The sequence below is a fragment of the Argiope bruennichi genome, chromosome 2 (genome assembly GCF_947563725.1).
Source record: "Argiope bruennichi chromosome 2, qqArgBrue1.1, whole genome shotgun sequence".
Lineage (NCBI taxonomy): Eukaryota > Metazoa > Arthropoda > Arachnida > Araneae > Araneidae > Argiope > Argiope bruennichi.
This window is the reverse complement of record NC_079152.1, coordinates 87,981,757-87,995,349: the sequence shown is the minus strand read 5'-3', so window position 1 is coordinate 87,995,349 and position 13,593 is coordinate 87,981,757. Positions and strand designations below refer to the sequence as shown.

The following is a 13,593-nucleotide window of genomic DNA, read 5'->3' as shown; positions in this document are numbered from 1 at the left end:
ATCTATGACAAATTTGGTAGCAGCCTGGCTTCTAGAATACCAACAGAGATATACATACTCTTGTGTTATTATTACAGATGGAAAAATAAACCGAATTCTTATAACTTGATCATCAACTACGAAAAAAATATTCCGGGTAAGAATAAAAGTGATTGAGTTTCATTAAAATAATGAAAATATAACTTTAAAAGATACTTAAAAAGGTCTTAAAATAATTAAAATTATACAAATATTATTTAAAAATCATACAAATTATTATTATTAATTATTATTATTAAATTTTTATTATCAAATTATTATTTTTAATTATTATTATTAATTATTATTATTAAATTTTTATTATTAATTATTATTATTAAATTTTTATTATCAAATTATTATTTTTAATTATTATTATTATTAAATTTTTATTATCAAATTATTATTTTTAATTATTATTATTAATTATTAAATTTTTATTATCAAATTATTATTTTTTAATTATTATTATTATTAATAATTATTAAATTTTTATTATCAAATTATTATTTTTTAATTATTATTATTATTTTAAACTATACAAATTTATTAATAAATTAATTAAAATTATACAAAAATTATTTAAAATTAGACAAAAAAATTATTTAAATCAAAACTAAATTGGTATCATGGAAAAGATAATTCTTCAAATTTTCAGTTGGTGTAGAAATCCAATCTATTTTATTATATTATTGTGATATTATTTTATCTGTATTACTATATTATTTTCGTACGTAGACGAGAAACTGTCAAAATTTCGCTTAACTTTTAATTAACTTTCCAATTAAAATTTCAGAAATTCATGCTAAGATGTACATTCTCCTTTCCTCAAGAATATTTTGTGCTAAATTTAGTAATTCTGAGTCTAATGACTCGTCCTACAGAACAATAGCACACTCACAAAGATACGCATTCTTCTTTAATAGAGATTTGCTTTGTAATACTATTATTTGTTAGCTCCATCTTTTATAATGAAAGGGAAAAATTGAAAACACGCTTTTATTATTGTATCTGTAATAATAAAAAATAATTATTTATCAAAAATATGGTTGTTAAAATAAGACTACAGCTCAAAGACTATCAAGAAATATTTCAAATAAATGAGAATTTTCAACATGATTTTAACACACATTAATTTTAACGAATGTTAAGGAATTTTCTTTTTCTCCGCTATTTTATTGTTATTTTATAATTTTGAAAGGATTGTCAACATTTTTGAAAATCGCTACCAGATAACGCCCCTCATATGAAAACAATTACAATTAATCGATTAACTACTAATTAAATTCTATAAATAATAAAATTTTGTATTTTTATAAAGAATGCTCAATGGCATCATATTTCAGAACTCATTCCAGTGCATCAAAAAATGTATAAAATTCTATTACAAGATTCCATCTACACAAACATGAAATAAAGACGTATAACAATTATTACAGCCGTCAAATTCACCCCGTAAGAATATCAAAAATACATATTTATTTCCAAACTCTCATGTGTATAAATAAATCTTCTGAATATGTCTAAATAATGCTATGCTTGATCTTTATATATTTGAATCATCTGTAAATTTGAATATATTCATTGACTTTGTATCCATCTCCATCTTCATACAGATTTACAAAGTTGATAGTAAAATCCATTCCCTCCTTTTTCCGCAGCAGATATTATTTCACTTATTGCCATCGTCACTCGAGATGTTGACTTGTGTTCCAGTCGACACAAGATTTTCCAATTTCTTGGACGACTGACTTTTACGTCCAGACGCGGCTTCTCCTGTTTCGTCGTCTTTGTCCTGGTCCTTTAGCCAAGCACTGCGAGCTACGCGGTCCATCGTCAGGCGTTTGGTGACATCCGGTTCCAGCATGTGTCTGATCAAATCCTGCGGATGAAATGAAATTCCTTAGAGGAAAAGACATAGAAAAGCAAACTGAAAGAAATAAATGTACTCCTTCTACAATTATTTCTTATACTTCAAAGCTCGCAAGTATACCAGCCATATCTCGGGGCGAAAACACTTTCACAAAGTATGTGGCGAAATTGACCTTCGCCAATGGCTTAGATATACGGAAGAGGCGTAAAAAGGGTAATTTATGAAAGCACGGTTTAGGAATTGGATTGGTGCAATATGCTGTGTAAACAAAAATAAAGAATTTGAGAATACACTTTTAGGGTAGATTAAACATTATGAAAGTAGCTGCGTGGATTGACCAGCTTGCCCTGGGTGGATCCTTATACATGAGTTCAATATGCCCACCTTCATTTCAATCAGGATGTAGTTAGAAAAGCAATTTCTTCTGTGTTTTCCAATATATATTAATATTCGCGTTTTAATTTAAATTTGCTCTTTTGATATCATAAACTTTTTTTTAATTATGCTCTTAATTTTCGTACTCATCGAAGGGAGGGATTTTTTATTTCTTTTTATAGATTTTCTATTTTGAATTATTTTTTAAGTCAATACGGATGAGGTAATTAAATAACGGACATTTGCGAAGTTTGCTATTTTTTTTAATTTTATCTTTTGGTTAAAAATATTCAGCTTCATTTAAATTCTCTAATTAATAAAATTCTCATTTAAAAGCACATTAAAAAATTATTAAAAGCAAGTCTTATACTAAGCCTTCTTAATGTGTAAAAGCAAGGCGTCATTAAATTCTGATCATCAAAAACTGGAAAAAAAATCAAGATGAAATATTAGTAGCAACCATGAAAATTATTTTAGGTTCATTTCAATATTTTATTGTAAAATATATTTAAAAAGTTTTTTAAAAATTAATAAAAAACTGAAAAAAATGTAATAAAAAATTGGAATCATTGAAAAGATAATTATTTGAATTTTAAAAGATGTAAAATTGATTTTTGATACAATAATTACGGAGGTTATTGGAGAAAGGGGAGAAATGCCGAAAATTCGCTTAATTTTTAACTAATTAAAGTAAATTTTTCAAAACTAATTGTTCAGACACGAACTTTCACAACTTAAAGAAATATTTGTGACAAATTTATAGCTCTAGGTTAAATCTTTTTTCTCGGAATAGCGCCAGCACAGATGCACATTTATCTTTATTATTACATAAATAAACATAGATTTCTACTTCAAATATTACTTGCTTAAACTTGAGTGCCTTTTATCAACTGAAGATGACTCATTTCTAATTCTGTTATAAACCTCGTAGTGTTTCGTGGTGTTCTGTTATACTCGTGGTGTTTATTATCTTAGAAGATTAAGGGAAATTAGAGTCCCCATATGAAAAGTGAGAGAGCTTATCATATGGATTTAATATTAACAAACCTAGTCGGCAATGAAGTTTTGACTGTTAGCATGTTGACATGAGAAGTATGAATAAAATAATGTGTTCTTTCTGCCAAAACGTTTAATACATTGTTTCTTCTTTCATCAATAAAACGCAATTTCTTTGATGGCTCTGCTAACACGAAATTAAAGGACAATATTATTCATCGCCCAAAACCATTTATCTGAGCCCTTTGCAACAGAGACGTCAAGGAGATTCTCTTGCTTGTCTGCTTTTTAACATTTCCTTGGTGAAATGTATCCGAGATAGTGGATTAGACCGAAAGGGCACTCTGTGGAATAGATCCATTCAACTGTTAGCCTATGCAGATGATACATATATTATTGGAAGTACAGAAAGGGATGTGAGAGAGGCCTTTCAAGCTTTGGAAACTTCTGCCACAAATATGGGCCTTACCATCAACGAAGATGAAACTACATTCATGGAATTCCCGCCCTAAACTATAAGTCACAGTGTTTCTCTGTATATTAACGGCCATATCTTCGAAAAAATAGATCGTTTCCAATTCCTTGGCGCAATGATTAATGACAATAATAAACTTGTATAATAAGCAGACAATAATAATAATAAGTATAATAAGACAATAATAAGCAGAAATTGACAACAGAATAAAAATGGCTAATAAATGTTTCTTTGGACTGAAAAAACCACTAAGATCCAACTTAATCAGTCGAAAAACTAAACTAAGAATTTATAAGACTCTTATTATTATTCTTATTCTGTTCTATGCAAGTGAAACTTGGACTCTTAACTTGGACACTCAACGTTCTCTGAACATGTTTGAGAGAAAGATCCTTAGAACTATCTTTGCCCAGTACTAGGGAGAGGTTGTTGGGGAATTAGATTCAGTTTTGAATTATACAAACTCTATAGGCAACCACAGATAACACTGGTTTTCCGGAGCAATAGCTTAAGACAGCTCGGCCATATCTGGAGAAGCCTTAAAAACAGCGACCTCAAAATATCCACTTTTAAAACTCCTATGGGATCCCGGGCAAGATGAAGACATCCAGCTAGATAGATGGATGATGTGGAAAGAGACCTGGGTGTTCTGAGGATAAATAAGTATAAGGGAGTTGTGGGGAGTAGAAAGCGCTGGAAAGTGCACGTGGTTGAGACAGAAAAGATCTGAAAGGGCTGTGTGCTCATAAAGAAGAAGATTATTCATCATATTGTGACATTGAGATAAAGATTACATCTATCTATAGCATGTTTGGACACTCCACAGGTTAGCCACTTAAGGATAGTGGAGGTAATTTTTTGAAATTGGGCAAATGCATCATGCCCAATAAATTTACTGATAAAATAGTTGTTTATCCATAAGACAATATATCACAAATTTCAATAGGTTGTTCACTATATCCTCAATTCAGTCATTTTTACTTTATGACTCAGCATTGTCTAGAAAAGGTTGAACTGGATTCTTTCTTACCTTCAAGCTGTGCGACATAACATAATTAGCTGGAAATTTTATCTGCCTTTTGAGCTGATGTTGCACCATCTTTCGTATGTGGCTGTCGTCATAAGGCATCATTCCCGTCGTCATGATGTAAAGCACGCAACCCAGACTCCAGACGTCATACATCATCGGATTGTAAGGCAGGCCTTGCAGAACCTCCGGAGCTGCATAAGCTGTGCTGCCACAAAATGTTTCACTCAGCCTCCGGCGACCAGAAGAATCCACTGAAAAAAAAATGTTTAAAGCGCAATTCCGCATGGGATAAAGTAAATTTTAATCATTGACAATTCGTAGAAAATTCCTCATTTTATTAATGTTCCTAATTAAATTGCTCTAACAATTAACAATCCCTTATACAAGTTAATTTAAGGGGTGTAATATAGCAGGCCTCCACGCGGTACACTCTAGTTAACATTAAATATGTACGGTTTTGCCTCCTTCCTTAAGTTCAGATTCATTTGAAGGCTAGAGACCTAATAGCGTCGCAGCCAATATACTGGGCATTTGTAACAAATAAATAAATAATAATTCAATTTAATTGATATACTTCTGTAGGATTTGATTTATATATAAAAAATTAAGATTGTGGAAGTATTTTAATAAAATAACACTTTTTAAGTGTGTGTGTGTGTAATATTTTCAAATCTACTAAGTTAATTTCCTAATTTTTATCTTAAATTAGCCCGTGCTAACTTCATTCCAAGATGTTATCTTATTTCCTGATCCAATTCCCACTTTTTTATTTAATTAATTCTAACATGCACTCTAGTAAGCTGATGGCATTTACATTTCCCACATTCATAGTGAAGGGATAAAAATTCCTAATGATTAACGACATTCTTTCAAAGATACCTAAAATTCCCTTTCCTCAGTCTACTCGTGTCAAAGAAATCTCTAACAGAATGTCACAGTAATATCACTAAAAGGAAAAATTTTATGCACTTTGCTCTTGAATCACGTTGTAAACAGACGTCACTTTATCTTTGCTTCTCTCCCGTATAAATTATGACTCCGTGTGAAATAAATCGAAGTTAAAATTTCAAAAGTTCCCTCTTTTGGGCCATGCAAAATATTAAGATATCATACTCAAAATTCTAAGTAAATTAAACTATCTGTAGGGTAATTAGTGATCTGATAGCTTAATTACGGAGTGGGTGTGAAAGCATAATAATAGCACCAGTCTGTTCATAAAGTAAAAATTCCATTGGCTCAAAAACTATACTGATGCTAAAGGAAAGATTGAAACTAGAATCCCTTAAGCATCTATCAATTTTTGTAGTCTCCTACATAATTGATAGATACTTAAAGCTGATACACACTACCATATACTTGAATAAATTTTTACAAATAATTATTTTACATAATTGAGAATACAATAATTTTTTTTTATCCTCCAATGTATAAAGGCACAAAAACTAAAAATGAATTACCGGTGCTTCTGCAGAATCCGAAATCGATAATTTTGATTTTGAAGTTATCATCAATCATTATGTTCTCGCACTTCAGATCTCTGTGGGCGATGTTCAGACCGTGCAGGTACTTCATGGCACTGACCATTTGCTCGAAAAACTTGCGCGCTTCTTTTTCATTCAACCGGCCGCGAGACTAAACAAAAATAAAATAATCTCAGAACATCAATCATTTTCACCCGAAAATACTCGATTATTCGAAATAGTTTAGTTTTAGAAACGTTTATAATATATTTTGCAGATAACTACTAGGCTTCTAATTATTTTTCATTACTTACAGATGAATAGAATTTCAGATTATAATTTTAAATACACACGATAATTTATTTCAAAATGATTGCTTATGATACACTGCAACATTTATTTCATGTGAATTTTTAATTCAAAAAATGATGGTTTTAAATATCAATCTAATGTATTAATCCTGTTTTCAATTTCCCTTTTTCTCAACTAATACAAAGTTTACAGAGATGAATTAGATATCAATAGAGATTATTTGTTGCTAATCTTTAACTTAATATGATCAATTTACATTAAAAAACTTTTTTGTATTAAAGTTTGTTAAAAGATCATGAAAAGTGAATCGATATTTAAGCGATAAACGAATCTAAAAATATGAGTAGTGGCGGATTTCCAATTAGGCAGGCTAGACAATTGCCTGAAACGTTTTGATTGAGAAGGGCCATAGATAGGTTAATTAAAAATATTATTAGACTAATTGCTAATAAATATTTTTAACTACAAATTATTTGAATTATAATTTATTAAGATAATATTATCAATTTGTCATAAAATATTGCTCAGGCTCCTATCTGTTCCAAGATGTTTATTTAATTACTACAGCATTTATAAATACTGAATGTCCGTTTACATAATATTGGCATAAAACTTGTCAGCGCATAAACATAAGTCATAATAAATGAATAAAGAATATGCATTTTTGTAAAGTAACTTAAATTTAAAAAATTAACATTGAAGAATCATTAGAACGTTAATTATGTTAACAATGTGATCAAATATGAAAATAAAATTGTCAGTTTAATGTACGCTGCTTAAGACTTCAAGATGTCTACATCCACTCCTGTATAAGAGCATGCATCGTCAAAATATGTTTTCTCTGTGTTATTTAGACCTTGATTCCCAAATCAATAAGAAATTTTGTCAGCATTTTAATTATAATAGAAGAGGATACAAAATAGTAAATAAATAGCTAAAAAAAATTGCTTATTTCACAATACCCGTACATATCCGAGTAAATCATCTCGAATCAACTCCATAAAGATGTACACTTTCTTGGGGAAGTTGAATATCTTGTAAACCTTGACGATGTTCTCATGATTGATTTTACTGAGCACCTCTATCTCCCGAGGGAGAAATTTGGTGGCGAATTCGTGCGACAGTTTGTCTCGGGTGATCACCTTCACTGCGACCTCTTCTCCTTCATAAACGGCCGACCTGCAGGCAGGAAAAAGTGCGAAAAGGTTTCTTAAAAAAAAGAGTAAAATACTCTTCACATTTCATTATCTGTGTGTTATAAAACAGATTCTCAATAACAGACTATTATAAAACATGCAATTGCATGTTTATATAACCAACCATATTAGAATCCGAATTAGATTAGAATTTATAGATTAGATTAGGGAGAATTAGATTAGAATCATATTAGAATCCGAATTAGATTATAATTTATAGATTAAATTAAAGAGAATTAGATTATAATTTATAGATTAGATTAGTGAGAATTAGATTAGAATTTTGCATATTTATGTAATCAATCATTTTAGAATCTGAATTAGATTAGAATTTATATAGTACTACTAGCTACCTTTGGCAAACAATTATTTCGCAGGAATTAAAAATTGCTAAAAATGTTAATTAGATATTTTTTATAACTTGGATTCTTCAGAAAAAAATCTGAAAATTTCAAATTTTGTTTTTGTTAATTATAATGTTTTAAAAGCTTTGCGCTGTTCCGTTTATTGTTCTATGCATTTCCCTGATCTTAAACTAATATCTTTAAATAGCCAGCATTATCTAAAACTCGCTTTAAAAATTAATTAATTATGAAGTTAAATTTAAGTTCATCCAAATTTCAAAATTTTCATTTAAAAAATACCTTATTTTGAAACTCACTAGCAGCTTCCAGTTTCTAACGAGAGGCGCAAGAACATAATGTTGCAGATTCGAGATATTATTCGCACAGAGATGATGTATCATATATATATGTATATGAATCGGTGTATGAATTTTTTTCTCGATAATCTGTGTTGTATTTGGATAAACTCTTCAGAACAGAGAATACGACGAATTCGTCATTTCATAAGCATTTTTTCCTTTTTCATGAATTACAAGAACAAAAACCGATATTTTTTTGTTTATACTTAAAGAGTAGAAAGTATTTTTAAAGCTTTAATAATAACAAACTGAAGTCATTTTTTATTGTATCTGGTGTTGATAGTATAAGAAAGGCTTTTATTTTTCAACGTTATTTTACGTCTTTTCAAAAATATATTATCTTTTTAATCATTCGGTCAGATTCGTTCACAAACCCTTTGTCACGAGAATAAATACATTTTTAAAGTTTGCACGTTACCTCGGAGGCGTGACCGTAACTAAGGAAATGAATAAGCGTTGCATTTCGGTCAGTACTATACTTGATCGTTAATGATGAAAGTACGTTGTATTTCGGTATGCCGAATCCATTAACAATCCAAATGCATGTTTCCCAATAACGCCTTGTATGGTTATATCACAATATTTAAAGCAAGGCGTAAACGAACATAGAACTAGTGAACATGAAATTTTAAATAATAATAATGATAGTGAAGTTCAGAATAATAATGCTGATCAATATAATTTCAATTTAATATATTTTATTGTGTATGATGAAGATACAGCTTCTATTTAGAGCTGCATTTATGCATAAGCTATAGACGCTATAGCTAGAGTCAACATTTTTTCTATATTCTGACCTGAATTTGTGTTATTTTTTATAGATAAAAACTATGTTAAGTTAAAGGATTTTTTTATTTTGTTGTGAATATGCTTTGTATTGTATTTCAGTTTAATCCTCTAGGTATTCGAAAGTCATATTTGGATTATAAAGGGGACTTGGTCAAACAGCTTAGCTTCTCGTCAAATCTAAATCAATCATTACTGCTTTCCAAACAAAACAGAAATTTGACCAGTCCTATAAATATTTTCTATGATTCTATAACATCGTTCCGTTCGGTTCTTGATGCATTCAATTTAAAATTTTGATTTATTGATTTTAGCAAAGATATTCTTTTGAAATCTAGGAAAGGATATTTTTTAAATGATCGCTTAATTTTGAAATGTGGCATCTACCCAAACATCTCCTGCCTAAATTGTCAGCCTACGTTGTCGGGAAATAATGGCCAATCTAGATTAAAACCCATTAACCGCTGCTGTTGTTTTGACGGAACGGCCAATATAAATAAATATAAAAAAATAACGATTAAACTAATTTTTGAATAAATTACTGTTTTATGTTAAAGAATAGTACTACTAACAAATCAGTTAAAAAAATTTACTTAAATAAATTATTTTACACCTAATAATCGATGTTTTACTTTAAGCATTTTTTTTTTGTTCAAATTTCCAAACTCAGTTTTTCTTAGAAAAAATTAAAATTAAAAACAAATTGGGGTTTGGCTGTGAAATACATTAGCCAAGATCACTCTTTGTCAATACATTCCACAAATTAGGTGTTTTTGTGGGGAAGGAGGGGAAAGTAAAGACAGGTGTTGCGTTCGCGCAACGTCAGCGAAAAGGGGGTAGAATGTTATCCTTTTTGAAAGATTTCATTTCAGTACTGTGCGTCTTATTGGTAGCAACTTTTTTATCCTTTGTGGTTTAAAATGCGTAGAACAAGATATCTTACGTTAGAAGAAGCTTTGGAAAAAATGTTCGAACAAAGTTCCGATGACGAAGATGCAGATGAGAACGATATTGTTGTGCCTCCAGAAACAGCAGATGCTAATGATGAAGAAGAAGGTAAGAAAAATATTTTAAATAACGATAATGAAGTTTTACCTAGAGATACTACAGGGGAAGTTAAGTTCATCTAAAGAAGAAGTTAGATCCTCCCAAAAGTTCTGCTAAAAAAAACAAATAAATAACGGAAAAAGGAAGAATTGCGATGGACAAGAAAGGAACCAATTGATAGGCCTCAACCAAAAAGCGAAGAAAATGCTTCAATTGATCGTATGAAACAAATTATAGAAGATAAAACTAGTGCAGATATTTTCAGTCTTTATCTTTTTTTTTTTTCAATATGAAGAAATCAAAAATACACTTGTTGTTTTGTGGAACGAAAACTCTGTTGTGACAATAGGATCAACGTTTGGAAAAATTGAACCACTAAAAAAATGTTTCTCGATACTCTAAAAATCAGAAGAAGAAAATATTAGTAGCCCAACCTCACTGCATTGAGCAATATAATCAGAAAATAGATGGTGTAGATTTGTGTGACAATTTTGTTTCCAATTATAGAATTAGGGTCCGTGGCAAAAGATGGTGGTGGCCGATATTTTCAAATTTCATCGATGTTGCACTAACAAATGCTTGGAGAATATCAAGATTTTCTGAAGAAGGAAGTAAAAAGTCACTGTTGGATTTTAGACGGGAGGTTGTGCTTCATCTGTTACAGACGCCCTTGGATAGTGAGATAAATAAGAAAAGATCAGCTACAGAACATTCCAGCAAATTCAGCCTTACAAAACCAATATCCGAAGGACATTTTATTGTTAAGTCTACAGACAATAGAAGACTACGTTGCAAGTATTGCCACAGCCAAACTATTTATCGCTGCAATGTTTGTGAAGTTGCTTTACACCACAATTGTAGTGAAACATATCATACTTGAAATTTATATCACCTTATTCTTATATAATAAGCTTGTCAACTACATTCATTTGTTAATTTTTAATAAATAAAAATTTTCAAAGAATAAGCTCACAAAAATTTCTAGTTTTTTGAAACGTGAAGAAAATGCGGTGTTGTGCTCGGTGATAACGATCAACATCCGTACTTCTTTTCCGCTGACGTTGCGCCAACGCAACACCCTATATTTTTAAAGGAAAGTGCAATTTCCTTATTTTTACATTAAATTACTATTATAAGTGGTCAAAATAATAACTTGTATTGTTTGCATCGAAAACAAATAATGATTTTGAGTTTTGGCGTTTAATGGGTTAAACGCTTCCACATTATTTCATTTTTTTTTCACTCATTCTCTTTCAAAGTCACCACTAATTGAAGAAATATACATCGTGCCCTGAATTATGATACAATTTTTTTTCCTCCTTCCTGTGATATTTACATATAAAATGTAACATACAAGAACGCTTTATCACTACCTTGCCCAGCGGTTGTGTTGCTCCCCTTTGTTCCCTGTCGCTCAGACACCACTAGGAGGATATTTTCTTCTTACAGATTAAGTTGGGACCTCCAATTTATCTATCTAGGATGGATATTACAAGAAAAATAAATCTATATAGTCTTGAACAGGCCATATGAACAATATGGATTTTTAGAGGAAGCGAGCTGCAATTATGTGTTCCTAAAGTCAAGATTGTAGTACTTCAATCCCAGGAGCGAAGGTAAGCGGCGCCCTGGGCGTAGTATGATTATTTCTACATCAACCGTCAGCAAAGGTTTAACTAGGTTAAATGACTCTGTGGACGAGGTGTTACTTTTCCGTGCCTTCATCGTATTTTACTTCAAAAACTAGCTTGATCACATTAAAGTTTTGTCAGTCTCAGATCTTATGGCATCGTCCTTTATTCTGCACGTCAATGCACGGCTCAAGGAAACTTTTAGTGTGGGATACAGAAAAGTAGATTATATTATTTGTAACTAAGCTTTTAACTTTCTTTAATTATAATAAGCAGTCAAATTAATGGAAGATCTAATCACAAAAGAGTGCTGTTTGCACACCTAGACACCCCCCCCCAATCCCAGCCAAAACTTTTCTAGAAGAAATTGCTCGAGAAATGAATAAATTTTAAATGTGATTGATTTATAAAGGAATATATTCCTTTATCTTAAAACTTAATTCATTTTTCCCACCCCTACGCATTTCATAATGAATTTTACGTTATTAAAATTAAACAGAAATATATGTAAAAAATACACACTTTCATTTTACTTACAAATTACTCAAAATACTCACAAGTCACAAATTTGTTTTGATGCTTTTAAACGTAAATTATCTTCGTAAATTCTACATTAAGTTTTTCAACTGAAGAGTTTATTAGGCAGAATTGCATTATTCAAATATACAAATTTTTTAATAGCTAGATTTTAAAGCTTTTTCCGAGTTTCAAATGTGTCAGAATCCAAATTAATTTTTTGTAGTTTTGCTACTGATCTACTATATCGTGAGAAATTGTGCTTATTGTTGTGAACATTACGGTTCCTGAATAAAGGACAGCAGACTAAACATTTGGTAAGCAATTACTCACACCAAAGCTAAATAAAACCAAAACTAACATCTTCTCTAACATATGCAAAACTATTTGGTAATAAACTCTAGTTTTATGATTAAAAAAAGTTCCCGTTTTATGGAAAAGTAATCTTACTGCATAAAGTATGGAATCTTACTGCATTCATTCGTTTACCAATTATTAAATTTATATCAATTCCTGATTTTTGTTATACCCCATATACATTCATCATTCAAATTATATTTATTAAAAGCAATGTTTAGTTATATTTTATTCTTCGATTAATCAAACTATAGTCACCTGACTTTACAGTACGACCCTTGACCAAGCACTCGACCCAAGGAAAAACCATATTCCTCTAGTTCCTCTGCAGATGTAGACTTTTTCTTTAATTTCTTCGAGGATTTACTCAGATTGACATAAACATCGGACTGTTTCTTTTTTGGAGGCATTTTACAAATCAAAATAAATATTTGATTTGTAACCTTTATTATGGTATTGAAGTTCTAGTAAATATTATGAGGGAACTTTGGCGATATTATATGATTTCTTTCTCACTCTCATGATGATTTGGCGTTTTGAAAAACAATTTTATTCATCTCTACTAAATCTAACTAAAAATTTAAAAGCTTCTGGATGGGGAACAAGCTGATGACTAATGTTATAGTTGTTTACATTTCAAGTTATTGTTGTAATTCTCATAATTGTCACAGAAATTTATTGTTATAAAAATTTTATTGTTACTTGATTCCAAATAAATTGTTATAAGTCCAATTCATTATTTTTACTGTTGTATAAGCGCATTTTGTTTTTATTGGATAAAATATAATACAAACAAAATTATTAGCCACTGAAGAAGG

The 13,593-nt window shown here is 30.1% G+C and overlaps 1 protein-coding gene across 1 annotated transcript; it reads right to left on the bottom strand.

The window, feature by feature from the left end:
• Positions 1-1,690: 1,690 nt before the first annotated feature.
• Positions 1,691-13,185, bottom strand: LOC129962246 (testis-specific serine/threonine-protein kinase 1-like). The gene is made up of 5 exons (XM_056075987.1): positions 13,034-13,185; positions 7,502-7,718; positions 6,225-6,399; positions 4,768-5,018; positions 1,691-1,900 (listed from the first exon to the last, which is right to left on the bottom strand). The coding sequence occupies exons 1-5, from the start codon at positions 13,183-13,185 to the stop codon at positions 1,691-1,693; spliced, it is 1,005 nt and encodes a 334-aa protein (XP_055931962.1).
• Positions 13,186-13,593: the final 408 nt, after the last annotated feature.